Source organism: Mauremys reevesii, linkage group 1 (assembly GCF_016161935.1).
Source record: "Mauremys reevesii isolate NIE-2019 linkage group 1, ASM1616193v1, whole genome shotgun sequence".
NCBI lineage: Eukaryota > Metazoa > Chordata > Testudines > Geoemydidae > Mauremys > Mauremys reevesii.
This window is the reverse complement of record NC_052623.1, coordinates 17310124-17335729: the sequence shown is the minus strand read 5'-3', so window position 1 is coordinate 17335729 and position 25606 is coordinate 17310124. Positions and strand designations below refer to the sequence as shown.

General features: G+C 53.8%; 1 protein-coding gene across 5 annotated transcripts in view; it reads left to right on the top strand.

The window, feature by feature from the left end:
* RELT (RELT TNF receptor) overlaps positions 1-25606 on the top strand; it is an 80615-nt gene that overhangs the window by 36025 nt on the left and 18984 nt on the right. For 2 of the 5 annotated variants that reach the window (XM_039520167.1, XM_039520165.1), the window contains exons 2-6: positions 5854-5939; positions 14431-14544; positions 14980-15158; positions 16102-16187; positions 19921-20178. In XM_039520167.1, coding sequence (XP_039376101.1) covers positions 5854-5939; positions 14431-14544; positions 14980-15158; positions 16102-16187; positions 19921-20178 — 723 coding nt within the window. Of the gene's footprint in view, positions 1-4276; positions 4341-5853; positions 5940-14430; positions 14545-14979; positions 15159-16101; positions 16188-19920; positions 20179-25606 lie in introns of all 5 variants that reach the window. The other 3 variants (XM_039520168.1, XM_039520166.1, XM_039520169.1) reach the window with 3 other exon arrangements.

Sequence of the window (25606 nt, the reverse complement as noted above, 5' to 3'; positions counted from 1 at the left end):
GGGTCTGACCTCCAGAGCATGCAGCACCGTGGGTGCCTCCATATGGATGGGACACCAGGGGAAGCCGTGCACCCCAACTTTGCAGTCAGCAGTGACTCAGCCAGCTTTGTAAAACAAAAGGTTTATTAGTTGACAGGAACCCAGCGTAGAACAGATCTTGTTAGCACAGAAATCAGGAATTTTTAGCAAAGCCTATCTTCAAGGAGGGGGGGAATCCAGGGCTCTTGGGGGGGGGCCCCCTAACGCCAAGTCCCAAACACTCTTCCAACTTCCTGGCCTCAGTCACGCCCTTATTGTGCCTCTCCTCCATCCTTTGTCTCTTTCCCAGGCAAACAGGTCACCTGGTCTGCACCTTTCACTTTGTTCTCCAACTCTTCTGGCTGCTTCTTGCAGAGGAGGGGGCCTGGCCGTCAGTCACCAGGTTAGAGTGTCTGCTATTCGCTGGCCCCAGGCAGCCAGTCGGCAGTCTCACCTGCCCTCTAGGGCTCCCTGCAACTATCACACACCCTTATCCCACCACCTGGATGCTTGAGTAATACAGAGGGGAAACTGAGGCACACGCAGTATTCAGAGAAAATGTTAAGAACATTCCCACTTTGTCACAGTAGGTCAGCCCAGTTCTCCGGGATTATATTGCCTTTAAAGGAAAGAACAAATAGGGTGACAATAAGTAATTGAGAGATTTGAGAACAACCTATAATGCAGCTGTGGCTTGTGAGCCACATGCGGCTCTTTTTTACAATTAAAAATGCAGCTCCTGGAGCCCCCCACGCACCCCTCTCCATTCTCTACCTACAAGACTGGGTGGGGGAGCTTGGGGCTTCTGCTCTGTGGCAAGGTGGTGGTGGGGACTAGGGGCTTTAGCCCAGCAGAGAGGGGAGGGGCACTGAGGGCAGAAGGCCCACACCCCGTCAGGCGCCGCCCCGCAGGGCAGGTTGTGCGTGCCTTGCGGCTCTCAAACTTCCGAAGATTAGTGTAGGTGGTATGGAGTGTCAGTAAGTTTGGCCACTCCTGCAATAATGTGTCCATTGAGGTCAACTTGTATTGTGTGGGTCTCTCTCTCTCTTGCCTTCGCTCCCTTTCCCCTTCCCAAAAGGACTGATGAGGAAAATCAAAGAAATCTATTGCAATATTGATGTAATGCGGTCATATACAGTAAAGTGCTTTCATTCTGCTTCGAGCGCCAATCACTGAGCCATGCTGTGTAGCAGTTTAAAAAAAAAAAAGTGGTTAAACTAACCTAGGCTCAGCTCCATATTCCCCAAATGAGAAGTGGAGAAACTCTGTTTACTGTCGACTATCTGCCACCTAAGCAGTAGTATAAAGTCAGCTTTCTGTTTAGCTAGATTTGCCATAAGCTCATGCTGTTCAATCTCAGGAAGCAGGGCTTCCAGAAACGCTCCAGGCTTCATTTAAAAAAATCACAAAAGCAGGACATTTTAAATCTAGGCCTGACATCTAGGTAGCATTCATGAGCCTAAGGAATGGTAGGAGGGAAAACAGCACAATAAAGACAATGGATTTCAAGAATGCAAACTTTAGCAAACTCCAGGGAGTTGGTAGGAAAGGTCTCACGGGAAGCAAGTCTAAGAGGGAAAAACAATTGAAGACAGTTGGCAGTTTTTCAGAGACCTTGTTAAGGGCACAAGAGCAAACTACCCCACTGCATACAAAAGATGGGCAGTATGGCAAGAGACCACCCTGGCTGAACCAGGAGATTTTCAATGATCTGAGACTCAAAAAAGAGTCCTACAAAAAATTGTAATTTGACCTAGTTTCCAAGGATGAATATAAACAAACAAGTATGTACGGACAAAATTAGAAAGGTCAAGGCACAAATGGCATTAAACTAGCTAGAGACATACAGGGTAACAAGACAACATTCTATAAATACGTTCGAAAGGAAGACCAAGGGCAGGGAGGGCCCATTACTCAGGGAGGGGGAGGAAACAATAACAGAAAATATTGGAAGTGGTAGAAATGTTAAATAACTTTTCGTTGGCGCTTGGAGGTCTAACTCAGTGAAAGCAGCAAAGAGTCCTGTGGCACCTTATAGACTAACAGACGTATTGGAGCATGAGCTTTCGTGGGTGAATACCCACTTCGTCGGATGCATCTCTTTGCTGCTTTTACAGATCCAGACTAACACGGCTACCCCTCTGATACTTAACGCAGTGAAAATGAGGTAGGATCAGAGGCTAAAATAGGGCAAGAGCAAGTTAAAAGTTACTTAGATGTCTTCAAGTGACCAGAGCCTGACAAAATACATCCTAGAATACTCAAGGAGCTGGCTGAGGAGATATGAGCCATTAGCGATTATCTTTGAAAAGTCATGGAAGCCGGGAGAGATACCAGAGGACTAGAAAAGGGGAAGTACAGTGCTCCCCTATAGAAAGGGAAATAAGAGCAACCTGGGTTATTACAGACTAGTCAGCTTAACTTCAGTATGCGGAAAGATAGTTAAGCAATCAATTTACAAACACCTAGAAGATGACAAGATAAGTAACAGTCAGCATGGATCTGTTAAGAACAAATCATGGCAGACCAACCTGATAGCTTTCTTTGACAGGGTAACAAGCCTTGTGGATAGTGGGGGAGCGGTAGATGTGGTAATCTTGACTTTTTAGTAAAGCTTTTGATACTCTCTCGCATGACAGTCCCATAAGCAAGCTAGGGAAATGCAACCTAGATGGAGCTACTATAGGTGAGTGCATAACTGGTTGGAAAACTGTTCCCAGAGAGTAGTTATCAGTGGTTCAGTCATGCTAAAAGCGCATATTGAGTGAGGACCCACAGGGATCAGTTCTGGTTCTGTTCAATATCTTCACCAATGATTTAGATAATGGCATACAGAATACACGTATCAAGTTTGTGGACGATACCAAGCTGGGAGGGGTTGCAAGCGCTATGGAGGGTAGGATTATAAATCGAAATGGTCTGAAGTAAATCAGATGAAATTCAATAAGGACAAATGCAAAGGGTTCCTTCCTAAGTGGAGTAATCTATTGCATGCATACAGAATGGGAAATGAGTGCCTAAGAAGGAGTACTGTGGAAAGGGATCTGGGGGTCCAGCTAAAGTCCACAAAAAAAAAAATTTTTTTAAAATGCAAACATCATTCTAAGATGTATTAGCAGGAGTGTTGTCAGCATGACACGAGAAGTAATTCTTCTGCTCTACTCCGTGCTGATTAGGCCTCAGCTGGAGTATTGTGTCCAGTTCTGGGTGCCACATTTCAGGAAAGATGTGGATAAATTCGAGAAAGTCCAGAGAAGAGCAACAAAAGTGATTAGGGGTCTAGAAAACATGATTTATGAGGGAAGATTGGGGAAAAAACTGGGTCTATTTAGTGTGGAGAAGAGAAAACTGGGGAGGGACATAACTTTTCAAGTACATAAAAGGTTGTTACAAGGAGGAGAGAGAAATTGTTCTCCTTAACCTCCGAGGATAGGACAAGAAGCAATGGGCTTAAATTGCAGCAAGGGCGGCTTAGGTTGGACGTTGGGAAAAACTTCCTAACTGTCAGGGTGGTTAAGCACTGGAATAAATTGCCTAGGGAGGCTGTGGAATATCTGTCATTGCAGATTTTTAAGAGCAGGTGAGACAAACCTGTCAGGGATGGTCTAGATAATACTTAGTCCTGCCATGGTACTGGACTAGATACCTCTCGAGGTCCCTTCCAGTCCTATGATTCTATGACGGACTAGATAAAATCCCTCCCTGGGGGTATAAGCTCATTGGAGCCAGTGTTACACCAGGGATGGATTTGACCAGTATTTGTAGTTCCCCTGGTTGTGCCTAGCTGTGGCATATACAGCAGTGCATCTGAGACTGCCCTCTGTATGGTGCATCTAAGGTAGTCAGACCACTGTACCTGTCTAGCAGGTGCTTCCTGTGAATGAGTCTCTTCCACAAGGACGTCCTAGTGCTCCTGCCTTTCCTCTAATCTAAAATCAATTGCTGAGGCTGAAAATACCTGTCTTGGGAGGGTGGGGGACTAGAAACAACCCCAGGAGCCAAATTCTTCCACTAGATAAGTACAGGCAACTCTCACCGATTCCAATTGTGAATTGTCTGTACAGCACAATAGGGCCATGATTGCTATTGGCACTGCCGTGACACTAACAAAGTGCAAATCTAAGGGCAGACCATTTGCCCAGGGTAGGAGATCCCTGTCGATAGTGCTGCCTGACTCCTGGGTTTCTATATGACACAAATCGACCTCCCCATCTGTGCTCGTTGCCTGACCTCTGTTTCCCTTGCTTTGTTTTGCCAGAGCGAACAACTGAGCTCCAGACTCCTGGAGCAGCTAAATGCCAGTCAGACCAGCCTTCTGTGAGGTGGGCTTACAAGAGACCATCAGAATAGGTCATATGCAGCCTAAGCCAAACTGGACACCCAGCCTCTAAGAGCTGGAGGGAGTCCTTGCATTAGCTGGTGCCACCTAGCTTTCTGTGCCACCAGTCCCCTCTTGTCTTTGAATCTCTAGCCTCTGCCAAGCCTGCCTGCAAATTCAGAAAGATTTGAGGCGTAAACACCCGATGAGCAGAATTTCTGGGGCCAGTGGCAGATGCTGAGCTAATGCTCTGAGATGGGACTGAGAGGCAGCACAATCACTTTCCTGGGGTGAAATTTAGAGGTGAAATAAGGAAAATGGCTCAACTTGGGCAGCTTTACAAGGTACTGGAAGTGTGTGACCTCACTAGCGGCCAATCACAAAGCTTCAGCTGCGCTCAGCGTTCTGAAGCAAACCTCATCAAGATGCAGTGAAATCTTGGCCCCGTTGAAGTCAGTGGCAAAACTCCCATTGACTTTGAGTGGGGACAGGATTTCACCCCGTAGTTATAGCTTATGTTGTCCGCTTGCAATGATGCCAGCTGGCTTCTGTCCCCTGCTTGTGCCTGCTTTGCCCCTGGCTCCAATCCTAAAATCCCCATGGCGCTCCAGAGAACTCTCTAAAGCAACATGCAGTCCCAGGATGCACTGCTAGCAATGAAATAATGCCTTGTACTGTAACGTTTGACAGATGGATTCACCGACAACCGAATCAATCCTATTAAACGAGTGCAGGTCTCTGGGCATTTAATTGCGGGCTCTGTAGACCCAATTAATGTCTAATGCATCACTCTTTAAAATCGTTCTAAGGCCAGGCTCGCTGTAACTGCATCAAGCTCCTTACGCATCAGTCAGCGTGGAAGTCCTTGCTGGCGGCTTTGGAAACTAGACGTGAGGCTTAGTTACATGGCTTTCTAAAGCTGCAGCCCTGCAGGGAGAGGCTGGAGACTTTGTAGGAGAAATTTCTGGACTGGCAAGGCAAACCAGGCATATGCCTGTCCAATGGAACAACTTTCCCCCTTGTCTGTCTCTCTTCTTCCCTGCCCATTTTGATGGGGGAGGTTTTCTGTTATACAAGGCCTGATAAGAATGGGGGTCTGTATCTACCCAGATATGTCGGAAAAGAGAGGCAGGTTTTAAATATAGGCCCAATCTGTAAATCTAGCGCTGCTGATAGTTATGGCCACTGGTGAGTTTCCCACTCTAGGTTCCAGGGCTGCTGTACATCACTGGCACCCCTTCCAGGCTCTGCTGCGTGGCACAGACCCAAAGACAAGGGGATGCGCGCTATTGGAGGAAGCCTGTCTGGTTGTTGGTTTCTTCCCTTTAACTAACCCCAGGTTTCTAAGGCTTCTTGTCAGCTCCCTGTAATTTTCAGGGATCAGCAGGACAGTGTGCGGGCTGAAGGTAAATCCGGGTTTGTAATGAGGGTGCCAAGGTGCATCCGTCCTGCTGGATACTGAACTAGCCACGGAGGAAGGCTGACTCACCAGTGACCCTCCTGTTCCTTGTCCCCAGCAGGTTCGTTCCGTGGCTTGTTGCAGTCGTCGGCCCTCAGGATGAAGAGGAACCTGGTCTGCTGGTCGCTCGTCGTCTTCCTTGCAGTGAGTACAATATAATCCTGCGCTCGTTCTGGTCAGCACGGCCCAGGCCGGCTGCACCCCATTGTGCATAAGCGTGGGGCAGTGATGTAAAGCGGTGGCTGTGAATGCTCACGCGTCCCCCAAGCTGTGGAGAGCGGGGGTGAGGGGGAGTCAGGCAGGCTGCAAGGGCGAAAGCTCTTGTGTTGACCGTGAAGAGGCAGAGAGGAAGCTGGTGTTAGAGGATGGGAGTGGGGGAAAAGGCCAGGAGAGAGGTTGGGATAAGCCGATGGAGGGGACTAAACCCAAGCAACCGAGCAAGAGTGACAGTAAAACCAAGCTGCAACATGCCTCAGCGCCACATGCTCTGCCGTCTGCTTTCCCAGCCTGAAGCCACACGGCTGGGCCCCTGCCACCACAGAGTCCTGCTGAAGTCAGCTGGGCTGTACACGGGCACCCGGGGCCACCCACACCGATCTGACAGCAGGCTCTGGGCTTCTGACTGTACGGTCTCAGGGCAGGGAGCTCTTCTCCTTACCAGTCTGATCCTACCTAGAGTTCTCCTCTTCGCCGCCTTCCAGCCTCTGGGCTCCCTCTAGGCAACCTAGCCACATGGTGCGGCGGCTGCTGGTGCGAGGGGGGAGAGGAGGCCAGGCCGAGGAGCGTGCGTGCGGCGGCTGCTGGTGCCAGGGTGGAGAGGAGGCCAGGCCGAGGAGCGTGCGTGCGGCAGCTGCTGGTGCGAGGGGGGGCCCTCCTTGTCTGGCTGTTGCAGCCCGTCTGGATGCTGCAGGAGGGTGCTGTGCCCAGGCTGACGGGCCGGAAGGAGGGCGGCTGTGATGTGGGGAAGGGGGGTGTTTGGTTGAGAGGGAAATAACAGGTATTTTACTTCAGAAGTCAAAGGGTTAATCCCCCCTCCCTCCCCACACAAACACTCTCCCCCTGCCTTGCTGCTTGAAATACACAGCAGGGGAGACCTGGAAAAGCAGGGAGATGCCATGCTGGACACCAGAAGGCTGTGGTCCCAGGTCTGTCCTGGTCCAAGAGCCCTTATCCCTGACCTCCTCTCCCTATCCATTAGAGACACGGTGGCAGAGCTGGGCATCGGGTTTGCTGCAATATCTATAAATCGATATGGCGGCTCCGGCTCGATCCCTTTAAAAGCTGTGGACGCAGGGTCCCATTGGCCGGCCTGCCTCTCCGCTCAGGCTCCTCTGCCCTGAGGCGCTGCTGAGGGACGGATGGGAGGGGGCGGCCATTACCTTGGTTATGGCTGGCCTGCTGCCCCAAGGCGCATTCTGTGGATGAAGTGGAAGTGCTGAGGGGAATTCCTGACTGCCCTGTGCCCCTTGCCTATCCCTGATTACTCTTGGCTGGGAACTGATGGCCCTGGGCAAATGCAAAGTGTTAGGTCAGAGCTGAGCTGCGCTGGCTGATAAGTAGCTGGTCCTGACTGCTGTGGTAAGAAAACAGGTTCCCCAAATCTGCCCTGCTGGTGGAGATGGTTTCGTGGCTCCTGTGGCTTGCTGCTCTGTGTCCTCCGGTGCTGGGAAGTGTGGCAGACAGCAGAGCCCAGGGTGCTCCACTTGAAAACAGATACAGTTCCCCGTCTCACTGCTGCAATGTGCTATTCCCATCCTCAGTAATGCTGCGGGAGGAGGCAGTGTCTGGAGTTAAAACAGGGATCAGGGCTGGGGTTTTGGTGTTAGCGGTGTGATTTACTCAGCCCAGATAGTAGCCATTCTATAAAATCAGCTGACCTCTGCTCAGACCAGGCCGGTAGGGCCCATCCAGCTTTGGAACCGACCCAAGAACAGGGGTTCAGATGAGAGGATCTGGGCTTGCCCCATTCTTGCCTCCCTTTGTTATACTAACCTGGCTCTGTGCATGCCTTCCCGGTGAGAATCTCAAAGCACTTTGCAAATCAGGGCCGCCCAGAGGATTCAGGGGGCCTGGGGCAAAACAATTTTGGGGGCCCCTTCCATAAGGAAAAAGTTGCAATTCTATACTAGAGAATACTATATTCTCGTGGGGGGGGCCCTGCAGGGCCAGGAGCCTGGGGCAAATTGTCCCACTTGTCTCCCCCCTCTGGGCAGCCCTGTTGCAAATTGACAAAATTAGTTAATAACCAATGACTCCCTGGCAAGCTGCTGGGTGGAGACAGAGGCTGTGGTTTTTGACCTTTTATAGCTTAGTACCCAAGATGCAAGAGAGACCATTTCTCTTCCCCGTGCAGCTGTGATCAATATGGTATGCTCAAGTTGGAGCACCTATATAAGGGAGTTGCTGGCAGGGCATGCTCCTTGCAGCCTTCTTAGTTCTGAAATTCACTCCTTATCTTTGGTGTTCCACAGCTCATATTTAAAGGGGCACTAAAATATATTTTTAATTGGCTTTACAACCTTTTTGGCTTCTTTGTTAGGGCTTTTTTATCCCTCATAATCTGTTTAGTTTTCTTAATTTTTCCCCTTACCTGTTTTAATACATTTTTAACCAAAAACACCTTATCTAGTTTGGCTGGAGGATCTTTTGGAGGTTTTTGGAATGTCCGAGCACTTAGAACACCCTCCTTTTAATTAAGGTGCATTTTTAACAAAGACTTCTTTTCTCCAGAGATTCCACTAGTCATTTGGAATTAGATAGGTGTAACCACCAGCACATTTACTGTCATCACGACTAAAACTTCCTTCGCTTTCAGTCTCGTGAGATGTTAAAACTTCATTAATTTTTTTCACTTGCCATAGTTTTCTAGGGTAGAGAAGACCTGAATTTCCTGTTTCTGCTTTTTGATTTAAGCAAAGAAACACAGGCAAAGAAACAGCCTGAAAGGATTTTCATTCAATCTTCAAAGGTTGTAAAGAAGCCAAAAAAGGGCTCCAAGGCCAATTTTGTTCTGTTTTGCGTTACCTTTAACTCTCCAGAGAGCCTTTTCAGAGGTGTTTGGGTACGAGCAAAGTTTAGGTGCAGGGACATTTGAATGACACTGTTGAAAGGCTTAATAGATAATTTTACAGGCAGGTAGGACAGTACCTTGTGAATGGTCAATTATGTATTTTGCAGTAATTTATTTAATAAATTTCTGATGTAAAGTACCCATCATAGCTTCTGGACACTGAAGTAATACTGTATAAACTGAAATAATTATATAAAACACTTTATTAATAAATACCTAGCTCATATGTAATGCTTTCCTTCAGCAGATCTCAAAACACTTTACAGAGGACATCAGTATCATTATCACCCATTTTACAGATGGGAAAACTGAGGCACAAAGCAGCAAAGTGACTTGCCCAAGGTCATCCAGCCAAGAATAAAATCCAGATCCCCTGAGCCCCAGACCTGTGCTGTATCCACTGGACCACACTGCCTCTCTGTAAAAGCCAAGCCATGCCACTTCTTTAATTCATGAACTACCAATCTGCCAATTAGCCTGTGTATGACGCAACATGTGCATTCCTCAGTCTTTTTTTACTGTAAAGTCTTATGACATTTTATTTATACATTCCCAGTTGCTATTTTCAACTCTTCTTCATGGGACTGGACTCGTTTTGTATTACACCCATAACTCAATTTTGTTTAGCCTCTCCCAGTTCATACAGGCTTTGTCATTTCAGTTCTGCTGTGCGCTGAGGCCCCACTTTGAGATCAGAGTTAGAACCTCGTTCCTAGCTTGTTAGTGTGGATAGATCACAGGAGAAACATTCAGCCTTCAAAGAGAGCAGAGCTTGCCAAAATGTTTTCATCCATTCCCCCACCCCCCAATGAAAAATGACTTTTGGAAGAAAATCAAAACTTCTGAGAGATTTTCATTGTTTTCCTCAAACACTTTCATGCGATCCTTTGACACCTCCTCTGTCTCCCACTTCCTCCCCCCCTTCCCGAAACAGAAGTTTCCCTTTTACTTCAGTTTGGGGGATTTCCTCCCTTTTCTTCCCTCCCTCCCTTTTTTCAGTGGAAGAAAGAGGGCGTGGAACAGGAGTGAGGGACGGAAGAAAGGGGTGAAGGAAAGCCAAAGAAATGAACTGAAACAAATCTGTGAATCAATTTTTGTGTGGTCAAAGAACTCCCGGGGGGGGCGGAATCCATTTTGTTCTACATCTTTCCTGGGAAATGGTCACCACTTGAGTGTTTGCCCTCACTCCACATCGCAATCTGGGAGGGCTGCAGTTTGCTGTCCCTTGTAGCTGTCCCCATCAAGCCAGCTCGCAGTGAGTGAGTGACGTGCTAATGAACGGTGCCTGTCTTGGTGCCCTGTGCTCCTGCTGAAGGTGCTGCTGTCCAAAGAAGGCAGCGTTGCCAACTTGTGAGCTGTTTGCCCAGGGACAACGCGCTCTGCTTACGCCAGTGGGCTCTGGACTCCACTGGGACCCAACCTGTGCGTCCTCATGAATCTCTTAGGCCCTCTTCAATAGGGGAATGAAACAACTGAAAATGCATGTGACCCACCAGGGGCTCCCCACCCTCCATTGATGGGCAGGGGGGCGCTGAATAGCTGGGAGGAGAACAGCTGTGACCGAGTCCAGCCGCGCTACTTCTGCCAACAGTCCCGGGAGAGGCAAAACCTGGGACTGCTACTAATTCTCCTTCTGGCCCAGCACTGGGCAAGCCGCTGGAATTCTCTGGGGCAGATTCTCAGCTGACATAAATTGCCTAAGCTCTGAGAATTGATAGGAGCTGAGAATCTGGTGCTCTGAGCCTCGACTTACCCATCTGTCAGCGAGCTATTTACCTACCGGACAGGAGTTCGCTGCGGAAGCACATAGCCATGATCAGAACTGCAAGGACCTCTTCAGGCTGGCCACTGATGCTGCATGTAACTGTTCTGTGTTTCTCTGAGCTTGGCGTGTGACACTAGCCCGTCCAGTTTCACTTCCTGGTTCTCCTGCACTAGAAAGTGTTGCACGCCCCTTACTGGGGATTCCCGAAACTTACCAGCCTGCATTGTGCCTCTCCATTTAGTGACATGGGGAGATCTCTAACCTAAATTGGGGACCAACGCTTGTGGATGATGTCTCCTTTCCATGGGCTATGCCATCTGGATCAGGCCACTGGGTCATCCAGCCTCATGTTTCCTGCTCCTAAGAGGAAGGGCTATCGTAACGCTCCTAGCTGCAGTGCTGCGGCTGGGCGTAGCAATACTGGCATTCAGGGGGCTGGATCTGCGGTAGTGGGGGAGAACGTGAAAGGAGCAGGTGACTAGTGCTGCCTCTTGGAGAAACACAGGGCCAAGCAACGCCCGCTAGAACAGGCTAGGTGAGTGCTGTGTCACAAGGCTCCCACCTTCCGATCTATTTCTGTCCAGGGCTGAGTGCTGGTTTCCGAAGTAACCAGCACCGCCCTCGGTCTCGGCAAGAGCCGCTGCCCCCCGCTTTTGTGCTGATAAGTAGCCTAAAGCTCTCCTGGTGCTTTGTTTGCTTGTTCAGACGGTGTGCAGGGGTTGCCTGGCAGCGCTTTTATCTGGTAGGGTGGCTGGGGGTGGAGCTGGCAGGTGGAGGGATTGTTCCTGTCTCGCCCCAGGGCTGTCGGGGATGCCAACTGTCTGCAGTTCTTCTCTCTGTTTCCCCAGAGGCGGCTGTAGCTACCACATCCCACCTGCGGGGAGCAGGACAGGAGCCTGCCTAGGAATTAGCCTGTGGGAGGCACGTAACCCTCACCCTGACTTGATTGGCTCCTTACTCAGAGGGTGACACAGGCTGCTCGTACCCTACCTAAACCAACACGCTTGGGTCTAATGAGCATCTTGCTTTGGCCCTTGGGCTCGGATTCAAGTCAGAATCGGAGCTATCAGTGCAGCTGGGCCCTCCCTGTTCAGCTCCAGGGGCTGGTGGTGGGTGGCTGCCAGGGTTAGTAAGTTCCTCCTGGAACCTTATGACCCCAGCCGCTCTCCAGCTGAGTCAAGCCCAGCTCTGGGGGCAGAGGGCAGCGGAGAGCCAATCCCAGCGCTGTGTCACGGAGGCGGCGTGCAGTGAAGTTGAAGCTGTGCCATTCCCAGGATGTTCTGCTCCTGAGGGAATTCGGCGCCTAAAAATGATGCGCACGATATCTTAAAATTCTGCAAAACTTTATTTGTCAATAAATGTGGCTCCAGCATGGCAGTGGGGAGCACAGGCCAGGGGCTGCATTGAGGTGGGAGATCACCCTGAAGCCCCCACCACCCCCAGTACAGGGACTCGGCTGTGAGGCCGCACCTGACCCTGACACAGTGCGAGGGCCGGGCCTGCCCCAGGAACACTCTGGGGTCCTGCCCCTCGGTGCCACGCGCACCAGGTGTGGCTGGGCAGGCTCAGCCCAGCAGGGTCCAAGTGTGGAGGGGCTTAGTGAGGTGTGGGGGGTGAGGTTTCTGTGTGGGGCCATCTGGGTGCAGGCGGCTCAGTGGGAGATCTGGATGTGCAGGGGCAATGGGGCTCAGTGGGGGGGTGTCTGGGTATGAGGGGCTCCTCGGTGGGGTCCAGGTGTTGGGGGCTTGTCAAAGTGAGGTTTCGATGGGCTTACTTAACAGGGGAGCCTTAGCTGCTGCCGAGGGGACGCTGCATGCCAGGCTCCTGCTCCCCCCCACCCCCGATTCCCCGATCCCCCTTTTTTCTCCTCCCCCTCCCCTCCCACATCCCCCACCCCCAACCACAGGCACTCTCTGTTGCACAGAATACAGGAAGGCTCCCAGCCCACAGAAGGGGAACACGACTGCCCCTAGGACCCAGGAGGCAGTGTCCAGCTGCAGAGGCAGCAGAGGGAGACGCAGCCTCCTTCAGCTGGGCAGCTCTGCGCTTGCAGAAATGAGGCAGGGGGGGTCAGCGGCATGTAACCCTGTGTGCCCCCCATGCCTCACCTCTGGGGGAGACAGTGGCTCCCCAAAAACTTCACCCATGGTCATCTTCTCCCCACCCCTTGTGCGGCTTCCCTGCCGTTTTCCGCAGGCAGCACAAGAATTCTGCGGGGGGGTCACACAGAATCCCCCCAGGAGTAATGTTAGAGAGACACGGTGGGCGAGGTTATATCTTTTATTGGACCAGCTCCTGTTGTACAGCCTGGGGATCTGCTCTGTGTGGCTCGCAAGCTCGTCTCTCTCACCAGCAGAAGTTGGTCCAGTAAAAGATGCCACCTCTCCTGCCGTGTCTCTCTGGGTGTTACGTGGTCCTATCGCTGCATCCTGCCCGAGCACCCCTGGGCAGGCAGCGTGGCGGTGGTTAAGTGTCAGGGGGCTGTTGGGGTTTTCGGCTGACCCTTTCCCAATACAAAAAGCAAGGGGAAGGGATGAAGGAAAATCGGGATCCTGAGACCAGTCCCCAGGGCCAATGGGGAGAGGCCAACACTCCAGGTCAGCCCATCCTCTGGGTGAGCTGGAGCTTCCGGAGGCAGAGCAGGGTAGGGCAGAGTTAAGTCACTAAGTCTGGTATTTTTGTCAAGTGTCGGTTACGCAGCATGGTGGTGCTGGCCCCTGCCTGGGACGTGTGAGGAGCAGGCTGTGAACTTCCCGTACGTCCCGGAGACAGCTGGTTGTGGTGCTCCCTGTGCCCACAGGACAGGGCCCCTGTTCCTTTGACCTTTTCCCCGATCTTGCTTATAGTTGCTGTTTCATAAATTGTAATTGGTTTGAACTTAACGTAGTGATCAGGGGGTCAGGGGAGTGGCTGGTGTGGAGAGTGCGGCCTGGAGTGGGGACACCCAAGCCCCTGCCCTAGACTGGGGGTCGAGCCCCCAGGAATCGTGGGCCCAGCCTTGTCAGGGTCACGCGGACTCTGACGCACGGGAGCGAGGGAGGAAGAGGAGCCCTGGAGCTCAGGGAGGCCTCTGGGTAAAGGGAGTGGGAGCGAGGACTTGGATCCTTTCACTGGCCAATTCCACCGGGGTAGTGCAGAAGCCGGGAAAGTGCCACACCGTAGCGGGACCATTTCCCCACTTAGCTAAGGAAGCAGGCGGTGCCGGGCTGGCTCGTGTGTCTCCGTTGTGCTTACGGGAAGGGGTTGCTGGCTGTGTATCTGGGGCACTGCTTGCGTTGCTGCTGCAGGACAAAGTGCCATTGACACTCCTCCCCCCCACCCCCTTCCTGGGGGGTCGTTGTTTTTTTTAAGGGAGAGACGGGAGGCTGAGGGCTGAGCTGGCAGGCTGGAGGTGCTCGGATACCAGGGTGATGGGCCTGGGCAAGCCAGCTTTTCTGCAGCGTGGGGGCAGGTCCATCAGCCCCTCCCAATGTGCTGTGCTCACCTGCCTGCCCTGAAGGCAAAGCTACTCGTGTGCTCTGTGGAGATCACAGGCTGAGGGGGACCGGTCCTGCCTGGGTCCGTGTCCAGCTAACTGTCCTCCCCCTCCAGAAATTATTTGCGGAGAGCGGTTCCGAGGACTCTGGATGACTCTTAATGCTCTTGGAGACTCTCTGGATGAGGGTTTTGGGGCCATCCAGCAGCAGCAGAGGACCAGTGGGAGGCTGGTTCCCACGGACCGGGAGCCCAGGGAGAAGGGGCGGGAGCGTTGGGAAGCAGCAGCGCTCCCGGATTCCCATCACTGCCTTGTCTCTTTTCAGCTGTTGAGCCGGCACCGGGCATGGGCGCTGGCGTGCGGGGAGCAGGAATACTGGACCGTGGAGGGGAACTGTGCCCCCTGTGCGAAGTGTCCCCCTGGAGAGGAGCCCGATAGGGTAAGCCATTCTACCCACTACTTAGCAAGGGGCTGCCTGGCAGCAGCTTGAGCAGAAATATTGCCCGGGGATGGGCTGGGGGTGGCTGTCCTCCCCAGCCCTTGATGCAGTCAGGAAGCGCATGGCTCCGCAGATCCCTCTGTGAGGGTGGGGTGGAGATTAAAGCCCTTTCACGGATTCAGACCCAGCCCAGTACAAACCAGGGGTTGGCGATGGGTGGCCTCTGTGCGGGGCTGCTGGAGCACCTCAGTCCCAGCTAGTGCTGGTTGGCAGCCTGAGCAGAGAGGCTGTGGGTGGAACGGGCCATGGGGACTAATCTCTCCCTGCAGCTCAGAGGAGGCCTGTTGGCACAGAGAGGGACTTGGCGCGCCATAGGGGCGGCCGACGGTGCCAGCTCCTCTCCTGACTCTGACTCCTCCGTTTGCTCTCCTGTAGAAGTGCGGCTCTGGGCAAGGCCTAGGCGTGACCTGTCGAGCCTGCTCCCCGGGCACCTTCTCGGCCAGCCATGGCACGGCGCCCTGCTTGCCTCAGACCACCTGTGAGGCCAGGAAGAGGGTCCACGCCAGCCCTGGGACAGCTGCAGCCGACAGCCGGTGTGGAGGCTGCATGCCAGGGTAACTTTGCTTTGTGGCTTGTCCTCATGTGGGCAGTGCAGTGGCCGCTGGGGCTCTCCTGGGGATGGGAGTCGGGCCCGTGCACAGAGCTGGGTGGCATCTGCAAATTGAGGGGGCCGATTCTTGCCGGCCTCCCAGGGGGTGACCATGTGTGTAAGGACTTCAGAACGCTACATTGGACCAAGGCCCAAATCCCACAGCTCTTGTGGATCTGGCTCTGAGCCGTTGGGCATAAGGGGTGGCTAGCGAGGGCCCGTCTGCAGGGTGTTACTAGATCGAAGACAGGCTAGCAGGGCTGGCGCAGCCCTGTCGAGTGGGAACGCTTCTGGCTGCCCGGCAACCTCGGTGCACCATGGAGAGCAAAGAGCCAAGCTGCTGAGCAGGAAGGCGGTTGCCGGTGAGTGTTCGCGTGAGTCACTAGAAGGCACTTGGCTCAACTCCTCCAAGCCGGTATCCTTCAGGCAAGAGGGAGGAGAGAAACTCACTAGTTTAGTCACCTCTCTTGCTCTGGGCTACTGACTAGCTCCAGAGCGGGTGAGTCTGGCCAATGCAAATCCAGTGAGTCAAAGAGATTTGGAGAAGGGGTGATGAGCATACACCTTCCTTTCCCTGTTGCGGGGGGAGGAAACTGTCTTGCACTTTGCTCTGAAAATGGTCTCCAAGCACTGTATAAACTAGCTAGAGATGGCTTTGCCCCACCACTAAATGCAGCCACTTCTGGGGTGGAACGTGGCAGATCCTTAGCAGTGCAGAGTAGGAAAGAAAGCGAATAGCTTATGGCATGCAGGGAATGTAACCTGCTTCCACCATAGTCAGGCTTTGTCTGAGCTGGAATTTGTAGCAGCTGCCCCTGCCCCCAGAGAACGCCTGGGTGCTGTTTAACTGCCAGCCGTGGCCTCAATCTGTGTTCGGTCCTTTGCTAACCTCGCTTTGCTCTTGGCAGGTTTTACAGCCCTGAAGGAGAGACGGACCCAACAGCCGAATGCCTGCCATGCTCCTCTGCTCCCAAAGGCATGCTGGGCTGCCCAGGTTAGTGCAAACAGTGAGAGGGCAACGGACACCACAGCCGTCATGCTCGGTGTTACCATGGGCCAAAAGGGAGGACGGTCTCCTTTTGGGAGCCTCTGCTGCCCATTGAGACTGTCTCGGTGCAGTTCAGGGAGACAGAATTCGAATCACGACATGCATAGCCAATCTTCTGCCCTGACCCAATCCCAGACCCAGCAGCTCCAGTTCCCTCTAAGCTGCGTGGCCATCAAGGGGCCTGGAGAGGAGAGAGGTAGAGGGTGGGCGGGGAGCAAGTTGGGCCGTGCCAGGCTGCAGTGGGGAGAGGCACTGCAGCCCCGGCCTCACCCTAGCACCCCAAACCCCTCACCCCAGAGCCTGCAGCCCCAGCTGGAGCCCTCACCCCCTGCACCCCAACCCTCTGCCCCAGCTCTGAGCCCCCTCCCACACTCCAAACCCCTCGGCCCCACCCCCACCGCACATCACCTCCATATTGGTGCACATAACAAAATTCATTCCGCAAATGGATGTAAAAAATTAGAGGGAACGTTGGCCAGCAGGTGCAGCTGGAGATGGTAGGAGTCAGAGAAGGAGGCACCCATCCAAACGGGACCAGTACTATTTGGACTGTAATACCTTTCTCTGCCTGTCTAGCAGAGACCGGGTGTGCTGCCAGGAAAGGAGAATGCCCATGATCTCCCAGAGAAGGGGGGGAGCCTCCTTTAGGGGCAGATAACCACGTGCCTGGGTCTCGCAGGCAGAAGGGACAGTTCTTGGGTGGGGAGAAGGGCCACACAGATAGACTAAGGAGCTATTTCACCCACCCCTGCTCTGGAAAACAAGGAAAGTGACCCCACATGATCAGTGAAAAGGGAGGCGCTGAGGAGTTTTAAAGAGCATATGAAACCTAAACCACCACTGAGGTGGGATCATTGAATACTAGGGTTGGGAGGGACCTCAGGAGGTCATCTAGTCCCACCCCCTGCAGGACCAATCCCCAGACAGCTTTTTACCCCAGTTCCCTAAGTGGCCCCCTCAAGGATTGAGCTCACAACCCCGGGTTTAGCAGGCCAATGCTCAAACCACTGAGCGATCCCTCCCCCATAAGAGCCAGAGCAGGGCAAGTGCAGAGCCCCACCGATCCTGGATATGGTCTGCTGGCCCTGGCCAGCAGCTTGTCTCTTGGCAACTCGGGTAGAAAAAGCCCAACCCCTTGGCTCTGAGAAATGCCTGGCAGCTGGGGATGGCAGGGGCTCCAGCGTGCTCTCGGTCGCTCAGTTTGACTTGCACATTCTTCGAGCTATTTCAGTCCCACGGCGATTTATGCCTCCCCAGTAATGTATTTATAAAGCACTCTTTGTGCCAACGCTTCATTAAAGCACTTTGGCGGGTGCAATGCAGAATTCGCTAAAGGAGAAACGGCCTCAAATCCAATTGTTCTTCTGCAGAGCTCTTGTGCCAGGTTGTCCTGATTGACGCGTGAAGGGGCGGGATTGGAGTCCCGCTTTAAGTGCAGATCTCCACCTGCAGAGTTGCTGCCAACGCCTCTGGAGTTAGAGAAAGCTCTCCATGTGAGCTCCTTAGGCTAGGCATTGTCTTGTGTTCGGCGTTTGCACAGGGCCTAGGCCAGCGAAGCCCTAGCCTCTGGGCGCTGTTGTAATACAAACAACGTGTTAAAGCAGGAGATCCCTGCACTGCAGCCACTTCTAGGGTGCAGCGCCTCAGCTATTGTCACGGTGCACAGCAACGCCGCTGCTGGGGACAGGAAAGGGGAGAACACCATGCCTGACAGAACCTGCACGGGGAATTTATGTAGACGGGGATTTAGTTAGTGGAGCTGGTAACTATAATGGTAAAAACTCATAACTGCAGCCACCACATGTGCCTGGTCACATAGATTGCCTGTCTGTACCACCCAAGCTCGCGCTGTGTGCACAGTCAGAGCCAGGTGTGCATGCACCACATATCTGCCCAGTTGCATCCCAGGCATGTGAGTGCCACCCATGTACACCAGGGCCACACACCAGGTGCTCGGTGGTGAGCTAACTAGCTAGGTGTGGGGATATCGCTGCAGTGCAAGCTCCTCTCTTGGGGGCAGCCCCCCCCCACCCGCGATGAGCCTGCTGAGTTCAGGTCTGGGGGTGTGCGGGTTTCATTGCAGGGGGTCACGTGGGGCTGGCTGGAAGGAAGTGAACCCTGTCTGTAAAGTGTGATTCCCGTGCGGACTCACCTGGGGCCAGCCTAGCCTGAAACTCCTGGAGGCACCCGTTTGCATCCCAGCAGGAGCCCTGCAGTGGGTTAGGCCTGTAACAACCTAGATCCTGAATGGCCGCAGAAGCTCCCAGGGCACACGAATAGGGTGCTAGGCCCCTTGTCCTTGCCCACAATGTCTAGAACCTAGTTGAAAGTGGCTCATCCCTACGGGGTATCCACCCACCCGCGCGTGGAGGGTGGTGAAGCCGGGGCGCTGCTGCTGTATGCGTAGGAGGGCTGGGGGTGCGAGCCTGTAGCCAAGTGTGTGCTTTGGAGAGGTCCTGGCTAAGGGAACTGGATGGCAAGAGTCGGGGGATGGCCTGGTGGGGATTCCTCGTCCTACCTGCCAGAGCCCAGCCGGTTCAGCTGTGCGTTCTGCTCCTGGTGTCCCTCTGGAACAGACCCACCAAGGACGGGAGTGGAGGTGTCTCTGAATAGCTCCCCAGCCATGAACGGATCCCCCTTCTGCTCACTCCAAGTGGGAGGCAGGAGGGAGGATGTGCATTTCGGAGGAGAACCGGCCCACGTCTTCCTGTGGTTTGGGATCTCTTCTCCTCTGTCCAGCTGTTACAGAGCTAACAGGAGCTGCTTTCCCATCCCTCCACTAGTGACCCCACCAGCTCGCTCCAGCTGTGGGCGTATCAGAAATCGAATCCCTGGCTGAGGATCAGTATCGCCCAGGGGCTGAGTGAGGCTATGACTACACTAGCCCTTTGTGTAAAATACACACCCTGTGTCTGCGGGAGAGCTCTTACCACGACCCGGCTGCGGCTCTTCAGCCCCTGCGGCACTGCCTGCAGGCCAGGCTGGAAGCTGGAGCCAGAGCTAGGGTAAGAGCCGCGCAGGCAGCTGTGGGGAGCTGCGGACCCTCCACGTGCCCAGGGTGGGGACATGGGCTGGGGGCTGCTCTCAGGACCCTCCATCTCTGCGGCTGAGGGTGGCGGGAGCTGAAAGCCGGAGCGACTTCCTGCTGCCGACCAGCATTTTAGCTTGAACTGCGCGGGCCTGGCTCCCCAAATCCCACCACTTCAGCACCCTGCTGCAGGGTGACAGCTCTCCAGCGCCAGGGGGCTGGGCACAGACTGCCAACTGCGTCACAGGTCCCTCACAGAACGGCCCCTCAGTTACCCCTGATTGGGTGGTTGTTTTTTTTTCCAGTTTTCAAGAAAAAACTGAAACCAACTCCCCAAATACCTGACAATGTTGCCAGAAATCTCAACTGAAATCCAGGAAATGTGAACCAAAAAATGAACATTTTATTGACAATCAGGCAGTGGGGTCTACAATAACCACGTGGCAAAAGAGTGTTCCTCCCTCCCAATAAACATACCTAGCTCTGGGCAAAGGAGGCAAGTAGCATTATCCCTATTTTACAGATGGAGACACTGAGGCACAAGGTCACCCAGCAGAGCCAGGACTAGAACCCAGATCTCATGGTGCCCAGTCTAGTGTGCAAGCCACTAGGCCACCTTCAGTACAAGCCTTTTAACCCTCTTCCCTCCAGGTGCGAAGCCGTGGCTGACCCGGCTGGCGAGGAACGTCGAGGCCCTGCACAGACGGGACGAGAGGGCAGCGTCCAATGGCACGCGGGATGGGAAGCGGGAGGAACACGCCACGCAGTACGCCGTGCTGGCCATCGTGCCGGTCTTCTGCGTCATGGGGCTGCTGGGCATCCTCTTCTGCAACCTCCTGAAGAAGAAGGGCTACCACTGCACGGCCCACAAGGAGAGCGACGAGGAGGTGGCGAAGGCGGAGAGAGGCGGTAAGGGCCGCGGGTGGGCTTTGCACACTCTCCCCACATCCCTGTCTGAGCACTCGTGCCTAGCACTGACTAGGGGCAGCAGGGGGCGCCCCAGCAGTAGGAGGGCGTTGTGGTGCCTTGCTGCACTGCAGCTCCAGATGCCAGACCTCCACTGTCTCTCTAGCGCCTCGCCCTGGCTGATCTGAGTGTGGCATCCATCTCGGTGCCCGCCCTTTGGGTGGCACGATAGGCACACTGGAAATACCTGAGATGATGATGGTGATGTGGAAGAACTAGACCACGCCGCAGCCTGGCAGAGGGGAGAGATTGGCCTCCGAGTCCCCCAGCCCACGGGCAGAGTCGGGGCAGAGTGGGCACTGTGGATGTGTGCGGGGAAGTCTGGCAGCCCAGGTGCATTGACTGCACCAGTGCATTTGCTCTAGTCCCAGGAGTAGGCAACCTATGGCCCGTGCACCAAAGGCAGCACGCGAGCTGGTTTTCAGTGGTGCACTCACTGCCCGGGTCCCGGCCACCGGTCCAGGGGGCTCTGCATTTTAATTTAATTTTAAATGAAACTTCTTCAACATTTTAAAAGCCTTATTTACTTTACTTACAACAATAGTTTAATTATATGTTGTAGACTTATAGAAAGAGACCTTCTTAAAATGTTAAAATGTATTACCGGCAGGCGAAACCTTAAATCAGAGTGAATAAATGAAGCCTTGGCACACCACTTCTGAAAGGCTGCCGACCCCTGATCTAGTCTCTAGGCAGGCTGCAAGCAGCTAAGACACTCGGACCCAGGAGCTCCTGCCCACCCGGGTGCAAGGGGGGGGAGGGGGAAGTGAGTTGTCGAATTTCTTTTAAAGATTTTGTGTGATGCACATCTTGGTCACCAGCTCCTTCCTCTTTGTCTGCTTTTGGCTCTTCGCTCTCCAAACAAACTCCCTCTCCTGTAGCTAGAGGGGAAGGGAGCTCACCCTGCCCATAGTAGGACTGATCAGTTCGCCCCTCCTGTAGAGACATCTAACTGCCCTGTCTCCGTGCGCTCTTCCTTGCCACGGAGCCCAGACGGTGCACGGGAGGGAGGGGGATTGGCCGTGTTGCACCAACCGAGCTCTCTCAAGCTGGGGCAGTGGTGAGCGCTGTGGCCGCAGGCTAGCGAGGGTTCCCAAAGAGAGCCTGGAAAGCCAACTTCTCTCTGGCAGAGCACAGAGTCCTGGCAGCGGCCGAGTGGCTGTATCGCCTCGTGTCTAGCAGCTAACGCTCTGCCCTTTATGGGCCAGAGCCCCAGCAGGTGTGAATCAGGAGAGCACCAATCCAGTCAATGAGCCAAGCCCTGTTTACCCCAGCGAGGGTCTGGCCCGTAGTGTCTCTCGCCGAAGGATCTCCAAGCGTTGTACAGCTGTGAATTCTCACATCTCCCAGGCAGCTGGTATTATCCCCCGACTTACAGCCGAGGCGCGGTGAAGTATGAGTGGTGGCAGCGGTGGGCTTGCCTGACCCGCTGCCCCCTGCTCTGACCACTAGTCCGTGCTCCCTCCCTGGTGGAACGTCTTCTGGGTGGTCTAGCAGGATCTACTCTCTAGCAATTCAGTACCTCTGGAGTAGGCCTTGCCCTGGCTATACCACCCCTCAGCCCTGTCAGTCCTTCTCAACTAACCCCTTCCATGCCCCACGTGCCTGGAGTGTGGGGTTCCCCCCAAGGGTGCCTCATTCCCAGCACTGACGGCAGATCCCCTCCCTCTGGCGCGGTACTGAGAAGAGCCCCTGACTGCAGCAGGGGAGGGGTGGGCTGATGTGGAGGAGCCAGGGGAGGGGTCCCCCCCAGCCTGTGAGTTCCTGACCTCCCGCGTCGGTGCCTGCGAGCTGGCAGCTGCCGCAGGGAACAAAGCCGTGCTCAGCAGGTTACTTCAAGGGCAGGAGCTGCTGCAGGAGAGGCCGCCAGACGCCTCTGCAGTTACATGGGCGAGGACTGAACAGCGCTGCCCAAGGGCTCGCCATCCTTGGGAGAGGGATGGGCCATGATGGTCAGCGTGAGATTGACTCACGAGCGTCTGTCCCCTCCAGAAATGGGAGGTTGGCTTAAACGCCAGGAGATTTAAACTAAATCCTTAAGTTTGATGGGGGGAGGGGTTGTCTGTCGTTTGAACTCTCCCTGCTCTCCCCCTCCGTGTGCACGTGGGGTGGGATGATTTACAGGTTGCAAATGCAGCCTCCAGCGCATGCCAATGCGGGCCCGGGGTCCCTGGACAGTGCCCCAGCTCCATCCCGCTGCCCTGTGCAGGCTCCAGCAGCTGCCCCTGCCACAACCAGGGAGGGGCTGCCTTGAGCTGCCTCCTCCATTAACTTCCTGCACCAGGGTGGAGGCCCCTGCTGCTCAGCTCAGGGTGGGCTGGGTGTGGGGCGGCTCAGGGCACCCAGTGTCGCTGGCAGCTGCTGCCTGCAGTGAGTAGCGCAGCAGCCTCTAGTGGCCCAAAGGGGGAAGGGCAGGCAGGCAAAATTGTCATTGTTCATGAGATCCTGCAGGCTTGGGGCATGTGGCTGCTTCTCCCGTGTCTAGACCGCTGCCTCCCTACAGCTGGCAGCATTAACTCCTCCCAGAGGTGACACCAGGAGAGAGGGGCCTCTGTCCCGCTGCCTGGATCATCCTGCCCTGGGGGACCTGCAGTCAGACTTGGCATGGAAGTCACAGCAATGAGGCAGCTTCCTGCTGACTGTCAGATTTTGGCTAGCGGGAAGGGAAATGAGTGAGAGGATCTGAGTGGGGAAGGCATTGGCCAGGACCCTGCTAGCAGTGCGGTTTGCCCAGGAAGCCATGCAGGCTGGTGTCTAGTTCCTCCACTCCATCCTGGGCCCGTCCTCTAGTGTTCCAGCAGCTCTCGCTGTATCCTTTTGGCATGTGACTCGACCCTAGTGCGGTGCTGGATCCCGGAGAGGAATCTGCTAACTCCCTTCCTGTGCCTTCCTTCCAGACCCTTTGCCTCGCTGGCCGGAGGCTAGAGGTGGATGGAATTCAGTTTCTCTTCTCTACTCGCTCTTCTTTTTTTCCCTCTTTGATTTCAGTGCCGGTAGCCAATTCATTTCCTCTGAAGTCAGTCCAGTTCCTTCCCTGCTGGCTGCAGCTGTGCAGTCTCCCCTCCAGCAGGGAGATAACCTGTAGCTGGGTTTACACTAGCGAGATAGACACATCTCCTCACTATATGTTCCATTCTGTTTATCTGATGAAGTGGGCTGTAGCCTACGAAAGCTTATGCTCAAATTTGTTAGTCTCTAAGGTGCCACAAGTACTCCTGTTCTTTTTTGCAGATACAAACTAACATGGCTGCTACTCTGAAACCTGTCACTAGAGAGATGTTATTTATCCAGGTGACACAGTAATAAAACCTCCTGCTCCCCGAATGCACAAGGCTTTTCACCAGTGCTAGATCAATGGTAGGAGGCACTTCTGGAATTTCTCAGTGAGGACAGGGCTAGGGTTAGTTAAGGGGTGTGTGTGTGTGTGATGTTGCCCGGAGAGGGGATCTGTTGGTAGCTTAGGGAGCTCTTGGATCAAGCGGTAGAAGTCTGAGTGTTTGGAGCTACGGAGCCAGGCTCTAGTCTGGTTCCCCTCTGGGTGCATATGAGAACGAGTGTGTTTGCAGCATGTGGGCTGGTTACAGGAATGGGCCTGAGCTCTACCTCTCTGGAGTGAGCTTGCTCTGCTCTGCGATGATCGGATCTGGCCACCTCTCAGCTAGAGATTCAGGCCTGGGGTCTTGTAAGAGGCTTGGGTTTGAGGTCCCAGTCCTTCTCTCTGGGCAGGGAAAGGATAATGTGTTTCTAGCTGCTCTGTAGTGACCCCCTCTGGCCAGTAGGGGAATGGCAGCAATGCTATGATGAGAGCCCCCATCCAGTCCTCCTTACCTGAAGAAAGTTCTCCAGCCTTGAGGGGGAAGGGGGTGGATAGTGCTTTGACTTGTGACACTGGTGGTGACATCTGCTGTTAGGGTGCTGGTCAAAACTCACAACCCCCCTCATCACTAGAGCCTCTGCAGGCTGAAAACGTCTTTTCTTGGCTGTAATAGGTGTGAATCAGGGTTGCCTTCCAGTGTCTGAGCTGCAAAGATTGTCTGGTACCTACTGCTGCCCTCAGTCAGGGGAGACGACTTGTAGCTCACACAGCTGATGCCTGCATTTTTGGTGCTGAAGGAGCAGAGTTTGAATCTCCTCTCCCCCAGGTGTGTGACTTTGCAGTGCCTGGATTTGTTCCATTGGCTGACATAGGCACAGCAATGCACGGCTGCCCAAGTAACACAGGCTGAGGGAGAAGGGGGGTTGCAGTTGGCTCTCCTCTGAATCACTGGAGCATCAGTCCTAGAGAAGGCTTTGTCCAACTGATGTGCGCTCCGTTCCCCTATAGGGTTCCAATTCTCTTGTGGCAAGGAGTTCCGCAGGTAAGGCCCCTTTTTGCTGGGAACGCTCTGTCCCCAATGCCTGATGGCTGGAATCTGGGGCTATTCTAGCCTCCGTGTCCTCTATAATTGTCTTGGATGCTTAGGTGGTTTCTGAGGTATTAGCAAAGCTCTGCTAGAAATGGCCTGGTCCTCTCTGTAGATAAGGCACTGGACTGGTTCAGCTCCCAGCTCTGCCACTGGCCTGCTGTGTGATCTTGGGCGAGTTGCTTCCCACCCGTGCCTCAGTTTCCCCATCTGTCAAGTGGAGATAAAAATACTGTGTCCCCCTTTGTACAGCACATTGAGATCTATCTGTTATCTTCAATACAGGCCATAATACTAGGGGTAACTAAGACTCTAATACCGCTGCTTGTGGTGGCATGGGAGGGGGCCAGTTTGGGTAGGAAGAGGGCTGTCTGTAAATATCCCAGAAGACTCTCTCTACTTGTAGGTGTTCAGCCAGAAGCCAGCCTGTTCCTAACCAATAGCACTTGGCTGACTAGACTGGCTTGCAGTTGCCTTAGACGCGCTTGGCACTTCAGCCAATAGGATTGCATCTCTTCAGCATTGATGCTTGGACCAGCTGTTACTTTTCCATCACCCAGTGACGCCTGTCCCCGGTGCCTCGCTCATCACTGGAGACAATAGAAACAAAGTCCAGGGTAGATCAGGAGCCTTGAGATAAATTGCTCTCTGAAAACAACAGGCCCAATTCGAGTGTGGTCAGTAGCTCCTGGGGGTGGCTTAGATCCCTAATCCTCTGATTTGGCACCCCCGGAGTCCACGGTTCAGATCTCGGCAAGTATGAGTCAGTGTTTTATCTCACCCGGGTGCCTGAAGTTTGCTATGTGGGAAATTCTCCAGTGACACCTTAAAACAGGAAATTGTTTCAGTGCAATCAATAGAAATGCCCTAGTGCTTTTGATAACAGCATTCATGGGCAAGACACAGCAGGGCAAAATACTCCCCTGCCCCACCCCGCTTTGGCATGCGTCGCTGTGTGCAAGTTGGCT